This window comes from Ursus arctos, unplaced genomic scaffold (genome assembly GCF_023065955.2).
Source record: "Ursus arctos isolate Adak ecotype North America unplaced genomic scaffold, UrsArc2.0 scaffold_16, whole genome shotgun sequence".
NCBI lineage: Eukaryota > Metazoa > Chordata > Mammalia > Carnivora > Ursidae > Ursus > Ursus arctos.
The window spans coordinates 3,500,520-3,515,899 of NW_026622830.1; the positions used below are offsets into that span (position 1 = coordinate 3,500,520).

At 32.8% G+C, this 15,380-nt stretch overlaps 1 protein-coding gene across 1 annotated transcript in view; it reads left to right on the plus strand.

Annotated features, from left to right (window-relative positions):
• The first annotated feature begins 571 nt into the window (after nt 1–571).
• SYCP2 (synaptonemal complex protein 2) overlaps nt 572–15,380 on the plus strand; it is a 57,781-nt gene continuing 42,972 nt past the window's right edge. The window contains exons 1-10 of the mRNA XM_057312451.1: nt 572–709; nt 1,029–1,053; nt 3,154–3,239; nt 3,882–3,967; nt 4,234–4,268; nt 5,108–5,250; nt 5,337–5,389; nt 6,678–6,723; nt 7,272–7,367; nt 12,435–12,495. Coding sequence (XP_057168434.1) covers nt 605–709; nt 1,029–1,053; nt 3,154–3,239; nt 3,882–3,967; nt 4,234–4,268; nt 5,108–5,250; nt 5,337–5,389; nt 6,678–6,723; nt 7,272–7,367; nt 12,435–12,495 — 736 coding nt within the window. The 5' untranslated portion in view covers nt 572–604. The remainder of the gene's footprint in view (nt 710–1,028; nt 1,054–3,153; nt 3,240–3,881; nt 3,968–4,233; nt 4,269–5,107; nt 5,251–5,336; nt 5,390–6,677; nt 6,724–7,271; nt 7,368–12,434; nt 12,496–15,380) is intronic.

Genomic DNA, 15,380 nt, shown 5'->3' on the forward strand with positions numbered 1-15,380 from the left:
ATACACCAGGCTCCTTGATGATCATGTGAATTTAAGGCCACAAGACTCCCTGAGGCTTTTACTTATTTTATTTTATCTATTTACTGTCTAATTTGTTTTTCTTTTTGTATCGTTTATTATCTATTTCCCATGTTAAAATGTGGGATATTGATTTTTATTTGTTTTATTTATTTCTGTATACCTAGCTCTGAGAATAGTACCTGGGAAGTAGTATATTCTCAAATACGTGAATTAATTAAAGTAAAATAACACCAAAACTTTTCAAATAGTAATAATGCCAAAATAATCTAATTTATGATGATAATTTATTTTCATCTACTAATGAATGTACCTGAACTAGGAATTTGAAAGGGGAAATCAAGTTCTTCTGCCTAGAATTAGGATTAGTTCATCCATTCCCATCTAAACTGGTAAAATATAGTGAGTTATCAAAAAATGAAAACAACAAAGATGTTTAAAAACATAAAACTTCTTTTCATACAATACCGGAATTTTTATTTTTATGTTTCTTTATTCCTAGGTTTACTGTTTATGCAAGATAAGTATATTCTTAAATTATTAAAATTTAATTCAAAGTAACTAATGTATACATTTCTTTTTTTACATGGTTGCCTGGTTTGAAAAATCAAAGGAGATCATTCTCAGTCGAGGAAATTCAAAAGATGAGGCAGTTATAAATATGATAGAAGACTTATTTGATCTTTTGATGGTAAAGTCACATTGATTAACCAATCTTACAAGCATGTGTTTATTTAAAATAGAATTTGTGTTCTGTATGTCCAGAGCCTAAAAGTTCCTAACAGATTGATTAGTGACTTGATTGGATTTGTCTGTTCAGATTGTATAAAGCACTTATTCTGATTAATACAATTAAATAGTTAATAAATAAAAGTTAAATAATTACATGGTGAATTCAAATGTGATCTGTCACTTTAATACTATTTTAATATTTACTACTATATCAATACAATATAATGGTTTATAATATAAGATAATAAATTATAAATTAAATATTCACTTTTTTTCAGGTTATACATGACATCAATGATGAAGGTATAATAAACATTTTATTTCTTTTAAAACAATAACTTGCTATTAGGGTTTTAGTATAATTTTGCAATCCTCAGAGTATTGTCCTAATATTAGGAATCTATTTAATTTAGGGATCAACAACCTTTTTCTGTAAAGGGCCAGATAGTAAACATTTTAAGCTTCATAATTGGCTAAGCAAAAGAAATCAACGATATTATATAGGTACTTATATAACAAGAAAGAGAACAGATTCCCACAGATATCTTACTGATACAATTCAAGATACGTACAGTGTTTTTGTAATATAGGTCAACTAATGAGAATAACACTCTTTTGAGGGGATGACATTTCACTTAATTAAGGCTCAGAGTTAGTGTTTGCTCTTATCAGAATTGATTGCAAATGTTCATTTTTTATGCTTATCTGTAATGAGATTTTATGTAAATTGCGTTAGAAAATGTCTTTTCATGCAGATAATGCCAAATACTGATATCAGTTCATGAGCATGACTTTTAATTGAGCATGTTCATCACTTGGAAAGCATTTATGGAATTATATTAGATTCTTAATATTTGCCTTTTAGAATGTCATTGCGTTGCAAATGAATCACTTTCATCTGAAGGCTAGGTGGAAGCCCCTCAGCTGAACATTTAAATAAATTTTGAAATATGGGAATTTCCTTTGTACTTCATCAGTGTCCAGAAATGCTGCAGGACCTGTAATTGGAGCTTAGAAAAAATGTACTCCTATAAATATGTGTGGGAATGGAGTTGTCACTCCTTGTTTTAATTTTTGACAGCCTGGGAAATGTATAAAAGTTTGGCAGTACTTGTGATTCAGATAACCTTGCTTTCATTGAAAGGACTTTAGTGAAGTACAAGTTTCTAATATAAGAACAATTCTTGCCTTGTAATTTTGGGTTGAATTCATTAAGAAACATTAACTCTGTGGCCCATGCTAATTACTGAAGCCATTCAGTGGTACTTGACATTGGCTTAGTTCATGAGAATAGAATGAAATTCACTTTGATACTCCTGCTTCAGTGACTCAGATATTTCCGTAGAATACCTACTGATGAATAATAAAACCATACAAAATGGGCAGTGGGGTGGATTTGGTTTGTGGGCCATAATTTGCCAACTCTTATCTAATGGGATAGAACTTTGAGTATGTAGAACACATAACAACTCATCCTCACTTGCGAATGGCCATTGTTTTATGCCAAGCAAGCGGTCCAACAAATTATTTTATCTCTATTGGTTGAAGAAGAATTACCTAGGATTGGTCATTGAGGCTGGTGAAAGGAACAATTTACCTTCAAAGCCAAAAAGTTTCAAAAGCTTAATTGCATTTACTTCAATAGTAGTTAATGCTACCTTTTCATTGATTGCTTTACAGTTGACATATAATCTAGCCTAAATTCTTAAGTTTTTAGGGAAGAAAACAGCCCTAAAGCACCAGTGAATATGAAGTAATCCAAGTGTTTTTTTTTAAGTAAATAATTACATCCTTTTACCTAATTGAGTGATTTTATTCCTTTTTACCTTCAGTGTAGTCACTTTGGAAAGTCGTATATTTTCTGTTGTATTGCTATTATTTAAAACTATTTTTAATTTGCGTTATGAAATGGCATGTGGCAAATTCTTCTGAATGTATTTAGTATTGATAAAGCCTTGTTCTTTGAGAATAGGGTTAACTTTAGAAAACTCAAGATATTTAGATCTTTATATTGAGAAGTGTTCATGGCTGTCATGGAACTTTCGATATATGACTAAATTAATGAGGCCAGTTTTCATAAGAACTTCACGATAGAAATTTCCACTTTTGAACTATATTTATTTCACCTGAAAAAAGTCCTGCTACCTTGGGACTGAAAGGAGAAGCTGAATCTGAAATTATGTCTTTGCCAGAGTTAAGGTGAGTCAAATCTATTGAAGTGTTTTTTCAAAGCCACGTATCTAGTTAATGGGAGAACTAGGACTGGATTTCATGTTTCCTGTTGCCCAAGACAGTCAGTGGGCCTTCTCTGAACTAGTACATTCTTTCATTAACTCATATAAGAAAAGATTGCCGTTTAAAAGAATTTAAAATACACATTTATTAATGATTTAACACTTTCAGGTAAAAGGCAAGTAGTGGAAAGTTTCGTGCCTCGAATCTGTGTCCTGGTTATTGACTCAAGAGTGAATATTTGTATTCAGCAGGAGGTAAAGTCATCGTTAGATTTTTTTAAAAAAAACCTAAAAATGAGAGAGTGAAGCAAATTTAGTAGCAATTCAACAAAATGAATAATTATTTTTTCTTGGTAGTAAATTAATTGTGTAGTGTATTTCTGTTGTCTTAATTCATTGCCTGACGTGATGAATAAATGTTACCCAAATATTTACTGAAACTTCATAGCCATCTGTGGTTATGTATGCATATAGCTCGTATGAAAATAAATTATACCATCCAGATATTAGGAGTTCTCAGTATTTAAGTGCTAAAAATAACCTGTATTAGTATATGTATGTGTGTACATATATAACCATAAGAACAAATATAAATCAGGTAATAGTTTTTGCTTGTTTAGTTCTTATGAGTAATAAACATATGTCTTATTGCAAAGAGTGTAACTGGAATCATGGTATGTTTTGTTCTTGATATCCTTTGTTTCATGGTGTTTTTTTTTTTTTTTTGTATTCACCATTTTATACTTTATATTCTTTCCTCCACCCTTCTCCATCATTCCTGCATAAAGTGCTGTGCTTAAAAAAAAATAGGCTTCTAAGTTTGTATACCTAGAATATTTCTGTAAGTACTTAATGTTCCACTGAATATATAATGGATTATCTTTTTTTCTTTTCTAGACTCTGAAAAAAATGAATGCTATGCTTGACAAAATGCCTCAAGATGCCAGGAAAATACTCTCTAACCAAGAAATGTTAATTCTCATGTAATAATTTGTACTATATTGCTTTAATTAGTGGTTCAGGTCAAGAATTTAAAGGATATTTTATAAGGCTGTGAGACAACCATTAGTTGCATTAATAATTAAAACTGATAAACTGTTGTAGATTTCTAAATCAGTTTATGGCTATATTTTCTGCATAAGTCTGTGATACTAGCCAATTGTAAATTTTAGTGAAGTTTTTTTCCCCCAATATGTGGGCTTTTTAATTGGTACTAGTTTAGTATGTAATCTGTTATTTTGATTTACAGGAGTAGTATGGGAGAAAGGATTTTAGATGCCGGAGGTAAGTATCCTTTTTCAAAATGTTGTATTTGAAATTATTCCAAATTTATTAATAGAATATAATACCTATTTAGTCAAAATAATATTAACATTGTAATGTAGTGAGATTATGTGAGGGAATTATAAACTATGTACAATCAAGCAATCTTTAATGACTAATAGGTGATTAAATGATCTGTATCTGTGACACTAAAATAATAACTAAACATGACAATAGGAGTCTTCAAATATAAATCTTACCTAATGGAGGATTTATGAATAATAACTTAATTTTCTAACATATTTGAATTACTTTTCCTAAGAAATTCCTCAAATGATGTTTTATGAATTAGTAGGTTTAATATTTTGGGGACGTAGAGATTTGTTTTTAAAGAACGTGTTTATTAAAAGAACTCAATCTTTTCTAAGTTTCATATGAGAAAATTTTGTAGTGATTGACGTACAGAACAAACCACTGGTTAAAGTACTTTGGAATAACTATAACCGTAATACGACAGTAAAAGCTTCTGTGATTTATAGGCTATCGTATGAGTTATTTAGCAATTCACATCCCTAATAATGAAATGACAGAGTCTTTGACTATTTAGGAGTTTCTTTCAAATATCCTTTTAAAAAAAAAGAAGTTTTACTCCTTTCTTCCATTAGTAAACTTGTTATTTGGGCTGTATTCATTTCTGTACTGATAAGATCTGTCTTAATCCATATGAACAAAATGGCAAAAGATGAGTGAATGACACTAATATGTTCCTTTCTCTTGCTTGTTCTAATTCCTTATAAACAATGACTTTTATAAACTTATTTTTCATAATTTCCAATAATACATTAACAATTTTTTTCAAGATTATGACTTACAAGTAGGTATCGTAGAAGCACTGTGCAGAATGACTACAGAAAAACAAAGACAAGAACTGGCATGTCAGTGGTTTTCAATGGATTTTATTGCTAATGCATTTAAAGGAATTAAAGACTCTGAATTTGAAACAGTAAGTAGTATAAAAATAACAAATTAACGACAGGCTTTTTTTTTTTTATTACTATGCTTTTTAAAAGTCTCTTTTTTTAAAATTAGGATTGCAGAGTATTTCTCAACCTTGTAAATGGCATGCTTGGAGACAAGAGGAGGTAAACTTAATACAGTATTCAACCATTTACTGATAAGGAACTAGCTCAAGAGGGAGCACACAGTGTTGAACTTTTAAAATTTATGTGGTCTTTGGGATGTAAAATGCACGGGGATAAAATAATGTCTTATTGTAACACCATGTAATAAGTTACTGCGCTGGTACACTGAGACCATCTCCCACTGGTCTTATTTTGTCTTTTTAGAGGAAACATGCATTTTTATTTAGTATTAATAAAATTAGTTTATTGTATTTCAGAATTACATATACCTTATCATAAATTTAGTGTTTTAGGAATATAAAAATCTAGTATAAGTATACCTTGAGCTACTTCCTTCATCCACATACTGGAATAAAAACATATAGCAAACAAATTTATCTTTTTTTATAATTAATGCACTCTACCTCTTTCTGAGGTTATTTAATTTCAGGAATGGGCATGAATGAAAGGTAATTATCACTTTGGATAGTAACGAGCAGTATTTGCAGTTCATTGCCTGGCACCATATTATAGATGCTCAGGACACCTTTATTGGATGAATAAGTTTACTTTACTTACTAAGGAAACAAAGACAGAATGAGGGTTGAGTGCAGGGAATCATGTTATTTGGATTTGAATCATAGGTTCCCCTCTTCTAATGTTGGGCAAATTATTAAACTTACTTGCATCAGTTTCCTTAGCTGTAAAATAAGAATACTAATGATACCTACCTTATATGTTTGTTGTAGAAATTAAATGAGATGATTATATGTTAAGTACTTATAATAAAAAGTATCTGACCAAGGAAGCATTTGGCGAATTCAGTCATTTTTATTAGCTGTATTATTCACTTCTACTCTTCTTTTCCCATGTAAATCCTATGGGAGCGTCCACTATCTTAATAATATAAGCTAAATTAGGAATTTCTACTCCTAGTCAATAGCATAAAAAGTAAATGGATATAGTCACTGTAGTCAGAATGGGAGGTTGAGTAGTATCCTCAAAATAATACACTTTTCCAAAGAAACAAATTTCCATTAAACTCTTATTTTAGTTTAGAAGGAGATATGATTTTATTTAAATCATTAGGACCACAACCTGATTTCCTTTTGATCCTAGACATGATTTCTATGGTGAGTCAAGATTATAGTGTGAAGGCTTATTTTTTTATTATAATAATATTTTTTTATTATGTTAGTCACCATACAGTACATCCCGGGTTTTTGATGTAAAGTTCGATGATTCATTAGTTGCGTATAACGTGAAGGCTTATTAACATTTTTTTAACACAACATACTTTTTATTTCAGGGTCTTTACGTTTCCTTGTTTATCAGCATTTCTTGGTAAATATGAGGTAAGTTTTAAATTTAACATGTTTTAGTTATTGGATGAACTTTGATACATGGTCTAGTGAGTTACAGGTTACAAGTTGACAAGAATGTTAAAAATAGTCATAACTTGATCATAAATATAGCTGGTCTAGTATTCTGTGTCTAAGAGCCATTTTATGAAGTGACATATTTGTAGCCAAGGATAACTGAAATATAAAGGCTGCGCTTCAATTTTTTTTTCCTTTAAGTCAAGCCCATTATTGATTTACCATTCATTAATATGTTCAAACTAATATTTTCAATCTTTTTTTTTTTACTTGGAATATTTGTGATTTTTTTGGAGCTAGCTAATTTCTGTGTAAGGTATTAAAGCAGCATTTCTTTTGATTGTTTCTAAATTGATTTAAATACTCATCTGCTCTTTCTCTTACCTCACCTTCTGGCTGTCCTCTTTTCTTTAAACAAACAAACAAACAAACAAAAAACCCTCAACCATGAGTATAATATAGTCATAATTTTCTGTTGTCACTTTTAAAATCATAGTATATAATAATTTTTTTATGTTTATTAGTTGCAAATACCTTCAGATGAAAAACTTGAGGAATTTTGGATAGATTTTAATCTTGGGAGCCAGACTTTATCATTCTACATTGCTGGAGATAATGATGTAAGCTTTATTCCATCTACTATTGTATGTTTGTATATGTGTATGTATTAAATGTATTAATTTAAGAACATGGATTTTTGTATGTTTATTTTTCCAGCTATTTTAATAGATTTCAATATTAACCTTGTAGTTTTGATTAGCATGGTAACCCATTCAGTTAATTCAAAGTGAAGATTATTTCTGATATTTTATTGCAACAGAAAAATTAATGTTAGATTTTAATACTAGTTTTTTAACCTAATATTTTTCAGAAATAAATTACACGTTAATGACATAACATTTAACATTCATATGAACATATGAACTGGAATCTAGAAAAGATAACATTCAAATATAGAGGCACTCAAAAATATTCTAACAAATACTGACAAGTGGTCTTATCCATTCATAAAATCTTCTGTTTGAAAATAGCGAGATATTGATTCTTACGGTAGTATTTGGAAATGATTTATTTCTTTATGTGCTATATTGTAGCTATATTTAAACCTTCCAACCAGATGGTATATTTTCTACTGACTTCTCTTTAACCTGAGGAGAATTCTTGAGCCATTGTTTCCAAATAGCTACCACTTAATATTTGGTCCATGGGCATACTTTTAGTCTGGATGTATAGTCACTTTGTAAAAATCCAAGTAAGAGTTGATCTGCATTTACTTATCTCATTGTGGTTGCTGATATTTTAATGAGGATTTAGTCTTTTTAGTCTGTCTCTTGTAAAATCCTGCTTTTTGTTCCAGGTAAACTATAGACAGACATTAAGCAAATGCCCCTGAGGATTTCCACGTACTGTCAATTCTTTTTATTTTAGAGCACCTTCATAGAATGCTTAATTAAAATCGAGTTCCAAATATTAGCACTTCTTCTCAGGATCACTGACAGTTTTTATTGGTGTATTTATTCTAGCAGGATTTGTAGGAATATTTTTTAACTGGGTTTTCTTTAGAAATGGACTCTAATTTTGGGAGAAGAGGATAGAATAGGATCGATGTAGTTCCTGCCTTCACTCAGTTTGGTCTAATGGGTGATTCCAACAAGAAAATAAGCAATTATAGTATGATATATGGTAGGGATAGTATAAAATGCATTTATAAATGTTAAATGCCTGCCATGTGCTAGAAACTAACCTAGAAATGCAGGGGGATTCCTTCAAAACACATATTTACAGTCCTTTCTTTCCTGGATTTCTATAGCAGTACATTCTCACTGTATTCTCTGACTTTCCTAAAAGCCATTCTCCATGTAGTGGCTGCTTAAAAACCCTTCTTTTGTCTCTTTAACATTGTGTATGAGGGTCTTTGTGATCTGGCCCCTGGCTATCTCTCTGACATCTCAGACCATTCTCTGTGCTTACTATGTTCCAGCCACATTCTTTTTTTTTTTTTTCTATTTAACAAAGATCTTGCCCATTTCAGATCTTTCTATTTGCTGGTTCTTCTGCCCAGAAACTTCCACATCTTTGCATCTCAGTTTCTTTCCATTTAGAGTTCAGTATAAATATTGCTTCTTTTTTTTTTTTTTAAAGATTTTATTTATTTATTTGACAGAGAGACAGCCAGCGAGAGAGGGAACACAAGCAGGGGGAGTGGGAGAGGAAGAAGCAGGCTCGTAGCAGAGGAGCCTGATGTGGGGCTCGATCCCATGATGCCAGGATCACGCCCTGAGCCGAAGGCAGACGCTTAACTGCTGTGCCACCCAGGCGCCCCTAAATATTGCTTCTTTATACAGATATTCTCTGGTAACTCAATCTAATGTTTAAAGTTGCCTCCCAACCATATGATCCTCTCAGTAAATGCAGAAAAAAAGATTTGACAAAATACAGCATTCTTTCTTGATTAAAACTCCCCATAGTGTAGGGATAGAGGGAATATACCTCAATATCATAAAAGCCATTTATGAAAAGCCCACTGTGAATATCATTCTCAATGGGGAAAACTTGAGAGCTTTTCCCCTAAAGTCAGGAACAGGACAGGGATGTCCACTATCACCACTGTTGTTCAACATAGTACTAGAAGTCCTAGCCTCAGCAATCAGATAACAAGAAATAAAAGTCATCTGAATCGGCAAAAAAGAAGTTAGACTCTCACTGTTTGCAGATGATGTGATACTCTATGTGGAAAACCCAAAAGACTTCACCCCAGAATTGCTTTAACTCATGTAGGACTTCAGCAAAGTAGTGGTATATAAAATCAATGCACAGATAGCAGTTGTATTTCTATACACTGAGACAGAAGAAAGAAATTAAGGAGCCAATCCCATTTACAATTGCACCCAAAACCATGAGATACCTAGGAATAAACCTAACCAAAGAGGTGAAGGATCTGACTCTGAAAACTATAGGATGCTCATAAAAGAAATTGAAGAAAACACAAAGAAATCGAAAAACATTTTCCATGCTCATGGATTGGAAGAACAAATATTGTTAAAATGTCTTTGCTACCCAGAACAGTCTGTTCATTCAGTGCAATCCCTATGAACATACCATCAACACTCTTAACAGAGCTGGAACAAATAATCCTAAAATTTGTGTGGAACCAGAAAAGACCCTGAATAGCCAAAAGAATGTTGAAAAAGAAAACCAAAGCTGATGGCTTCACAATTCCGGACTTCAAACTCTATTACAAAGCTGTAATCATCAAGACAGCATGGTACTGGCACAAAAACAGACACATAGATCAATGGAACAGAATAGAGAACCCACAAATGGACCCTCAACTCTATGGTCAACTAATCTTCAACAAAGCAGGAAAGAATATCTAATGGAAAAAGGATAGTCTCTTCAACAAAGGGTGTTGGGAAAATTGGAGAGTCACATGCAGAAGAACAAAACTGGACCATTTTCTTACACAATGCACAAAAATAAACTCAAAATGATGAAAGACCTAAATGTGAGATAGGAATCCATCAAAATCCTAGAGGAGGACACAGGCAGCAACCTCTTCAACTTGGCCACAGAAACTTCTTGCTAGACACGTCTCCAAAGGCAAGTGAAACAGGCAAAAATGAATTACTGGGGTTTCATCAAGATAAAAAGCTTTTGCACAGCAAAGGAAACAGTCAACAAAACCAAAAGAGAACCTATAGAATGGGAGAAGATATTTGCAAATGTCTTATCAGATAAAGGGCTAGTATCCAAAATCTGTAAAGGACTTATCAAACTCAACATCTGAAGAACAAATAATAGAGTCAAGAAATGGGCAGAAGACATGAACAGACATTTCTCCAAAGAAAACATGCAAATGGCCAACAGACACGTGAAAAAAAATGCTCCACATCACTTGGCATCAGGGAAATACAAATCAAAACCACAATGAGATACCACCTCACATCAGTCAGAATGGCTAAAATTAATAAGTCAGGGAACAACAGATGTTGGCAAGGATGCAGAGAAAGGGGAACTCTCTTACACTGTTGGTAGGAATGCAAGCTGGTGCAGCCACTCTGGAAAACAGTATGGAGGTTCCTCAAGAAGTTAAAAATAGAGCTACCCTACGACCCAGCAATTTCACTAGTGGTATTTACCCCAAAGATACAAAGGTAGTGATTCTAAGAGGTACCTTCACCCCAGTGTTCATAGCAGCAATGTCCGCAATAGCCAAACTATGGAAAGAGCCCAGATGTCCATTGACAGATGAATGGATAAAGATGTGGTATATGTGTGTACACACACACACACACACACACACACACGCATGCACACACAATGGAATACTCAGCTATCAGAAAATGAAATCTTGCCATTTGCAACAACGTGGTTGGAGCTATAGGGTATTATGCTAAGCGAAATAAGTCAATCAAAGGAAGACAATCATATGATCTCACATATGTGGAATTTAAGAAACAAAGACGATCATAGGGGAAGAGAGGGAAAAATGAAAAAAAAGATGAAATCAGAGAGGAAGACAAACCATTAGAGACTCTTAATTATAGAAAACAAACTGAGGGTTGCTAGAGGGGAGGTGGCGGGTGGAGGGATGGGGTAACTGGGTGATGGACTATAAGGAGGGCACGTGATGTCACAAGCACTGGGTGTTATGGAAGACTGATGAATCACTGAACTCTACCTCTGAAACTAGTAATACACTACATGTTAATTGAATTTAAGTTACAAAAAATAATAAAAATTATGAAATTTTCCATAATATAAAAAAAAAAGGAAGGCAATAAACCAGGAAGCATCACTTTGAAGTTAACAACCATCCAGAATGTGCCTCAAAGGAGCAAGTGTTTTTACACATAGAAAATAAGAATCTGCTCAAAGCTTTGGGGCAGAGAAGAGGATAGCAACACTTTTCTCCCAACCCTGAGGCTTTGAGGTAAGGGAGAGTTAGCACCTTAACTGGAGATGCCATAATGGTAGTGGTGCCCTCAGCATATGGACTGGTTTCAAGTAAGGCAAAGAAGTGGAGGGAGTTAGTGAGGAGATTGAGGATTCAGGTGAATTTCTGTAAAATGAATTGTCCTTAAATAACAAAAGAAGGGGATCTATTTTCCTCGCAAGATTAGTGGAGGGTTTTAGGATCTCATCTTTTGGGAATGGTATCTAATTTTTCCCGTAGCTTTTTTTGTGAATTCAGTATTAGTTTATTCTGTTATATACATTTTCAATGAAAGCATTTCCGTGGAAGGGGGAAGGGGAAAATACAGTGATTATTCATATGCATTCAGTGTTTGAATTTAAGGACAGTTAATCAGCAAGTGGGAATTGAGGAATGCATAGGATTTCACACTATTTCAAAGGCATAAATGACAGGATTTGGTAACATTTTTAAAAAGGATATCCTCTAATAAATATTAATGGTAGTAATTCCTTTTTTGGTCAAAAACAAAAATTATACCATTATACTATGAAATCATACCAGTATTTCCTTTATAAAAGTGGATAGATTAAATATGACACATGTAATATATTATACAATTCATGGAGCAAGAAATGTGTTACTTAGTGATACTTAATAAAAAATAACTTTATTGTTTGTATAACTTTTAAGTTTTTAAACTGGTGTTTAAAGAAGATTTAAAGCAGGAGTAAGTTATTTATTTATGGTCAAACCTGTTTTTAAATTTCAGGATCATCAGTGGGAAGCAGTGACTGTGCCTGAGGATAAAGTACAAATATACAGTGTTGAAGGTATTAAACGTGTTTTCTTTAACTCTCCTCTTGACTCTGATCGCATGAGTAGCAGTTGCATGCTCTCTGGGGAAAAAATAGACTAATGAAAACAAAGTCAACATTTTCATATATTTACATTCATAAATTTGATAGTTCAATATCATCAATATTTGCTGAACCCACATTTCCCCACCCCAATTTCCTAACTCCTTCCTGAACTTCTTTTCGTTATCTAGTCTAAAACCTGTGACCAATCACTTTCTTGTCAATATGTTCAAGGCTCTTGCCTTTTATCCAATTAGTTTGATTAGATCCAAAAACATCTAGCTCCCGCACTAATATAACTGGAATTGTATTAACATTGCTGGCAAAGTCCTACAACTTGGCAGACTGGTACCAAGATATAGTTTAGTCATTTCAATGGGGATGTGGTATCTTGTGATCGTTTTAATTTGCATATTCCTCTTGACCAGAAATGTTGAGCACTTTTGCATTTGCTTGGTGGCCATTGATATATATTCCTTTGTGAAGTATCCATTTAAATATTTTGTCCTTTTTTTACTAGGCTGTCTTTTTTTAATTAAGTTTTTGAGTTCTTACATATGTGGGTAGCAATCCTTTGATAGATAGATGTTCTGTGTGTATCTTCTCCCCATCTGCATCTTCCTTACTTATTTCTTAGGGGTGTCTTTCATGAGCAGAAGTCTTTAAATTTGAAGTCCACTTGATCACTTTTTTCATTGTGCTTATTGCTTTGTGTGACCTAAGTAATTTTTGCTTACAACCAAGTCACAAAGATGTTCTTTTGTCTATAAAAACTTTGTGGTTTTAGCTTTTATGTTTGGGATTATGATCCATCTCAAATTAACATTTGGTTATAGTATGATACAGGAGTTGTGGTTCATTTTCTCATACGGACACGCAGTTTTTCCAGTACTATTTGATGAAAAGGCTTTCCCCACTGGATTTCACTGATTCCCTATTTGAAAATCAAATGACTGATAGCAGTGCATATCTCATCTCTTGAAGCTGTACTCCATCCCATGGATCTATTTGCCATTCCTTATGCCAGTAGTACCACACTGTTTTAATTTTTGTAGATTTACAGTTAGTCTTGAAATCAGAGAGTGTAAGTCTTCCAACATTCTGGTTTTTTCAAGGCTGTTTTAGAAATTGTAGACCTTATGTATTTCCGTATGTCTTTTGAAGTTATCAATTGCAATAAAAAGTCTGCTAGGTTTATGATTACAATTGTAGTTTGATATGGGGAGAAACAACTTTGTAACAATGGTAAGTATTTCAGTCTACAAACATGGTATATCTTTACATTTATTCAGGTCTTTAATTTCTCTCAATAATGCCGTGTAGTTTTTAGTGTAGAAATCTTACACATCCTATGATGAACTTATTCCCAAGTCTTCAATCTTAACCTGATATGATTATAAATAGAATTGATCTTTAATTTCATTTTCCAGATATTTTCTGCTGATATGCAAAAATACAATTGATTTTGAAATACTTACCTTGTATCCTACAGTCTTGCCAAAGTCACTACTTCATTCTAGTAGTTGTAGCGTGGATTCCTGATATTCCAGGGAGTCTGTTATGGTCTCTGCAAATAAAGATGCGGTTTTACTTCTTCCTTTCTGATCCTTACGCCCGCCCTTAACGAACTTCCTTCCTTTGTCCCTCTCCCCCACCTCTCCTCTGTCCCTCTCTTTATTTTTTCCTCCCTTTATTCTCCCCCACCTTCCTTTGTTCCTACCGTTGCCTTACTGCAATAGCTAGAACTTCTAGTATAGTATAGAATAGAATTGGTAAACGTGGTCATCTTTGCCTTCTTCATGATCTTTGCTTAGGGAAGAACATGTAGTAGTTTACCCTCGAACGTGATGTTAGCTGAAGGTTTTTTGTAGATGACCTTCCATCGGGTTGAGGAAGTTGGTGAGTCTTCATGTGTATAAACACACATAAAACTATTATGCAATTCAAGGTAGTAAATATATCCAGTCCCCCTAAATGTTCTTTATGCTCCTTTTGATCTATCCCCAGGAAGATCTAGTCCTAGGAAGTCACTGATGTTTTCTCTACCATGGACAAGTTTACATTTCCTCAGTTTCTATAAATAGAATCATACAACATATAGCAATTTTTTCTGGGTACTTCCTTTCAACATTACCTATGTATATGCATATTTATGTTAGTATATGTAATATATATAATTATATGTATTATATGTAATATATAAAATATACATGTAAAAATATATAATACATATTTAATATAAATATACATATTTTACACAAATGTAATATGTACATTTATATATGACGTATTTGTGTATTTTTATGTAGTAATACATTTAGATATATATTTTTAACTTAGCCACATTACATGTATTCATAGTTTATTCCTTTTTATTGCTGAGTGGTATTCCATGGTATGGTTATACTTCAATTTGTTTATCCATTCACCTTTTGATGAGTATTTGGAAGGTTCCCAGTTGTCAGCTATTATAAAATGCTACTGTGAGTATTCATGTATACTTATCTTTATGCATATGTATATATATGCTTTTATTTTTCCTCAGTAAATACTGGGGAGTGTAGTGGCTGTGTCAAAGCATAGATATATGTTTACCTTTGTCAGAAACTTCCAAATGGTTGTCCCAAGCAGTTTTACCATTTTACATCCTCACCACCGGTGTATAAGAGCTCCAGTTGACATCCTTGGCAACAGTTCACATGGTCAGTCTTACCTTTTGGCCTTATTGCATTGCCTAGAACCTTCAGTATAATGTTGAGTAGAAGTGATGAGAGTAGATGTCTTCACCTGGTTTTTGATGTTGGGGGGGAAAGCATTCCTTTTTTGCACCACGAAGTATTTATGGTGATAGTTTTTCA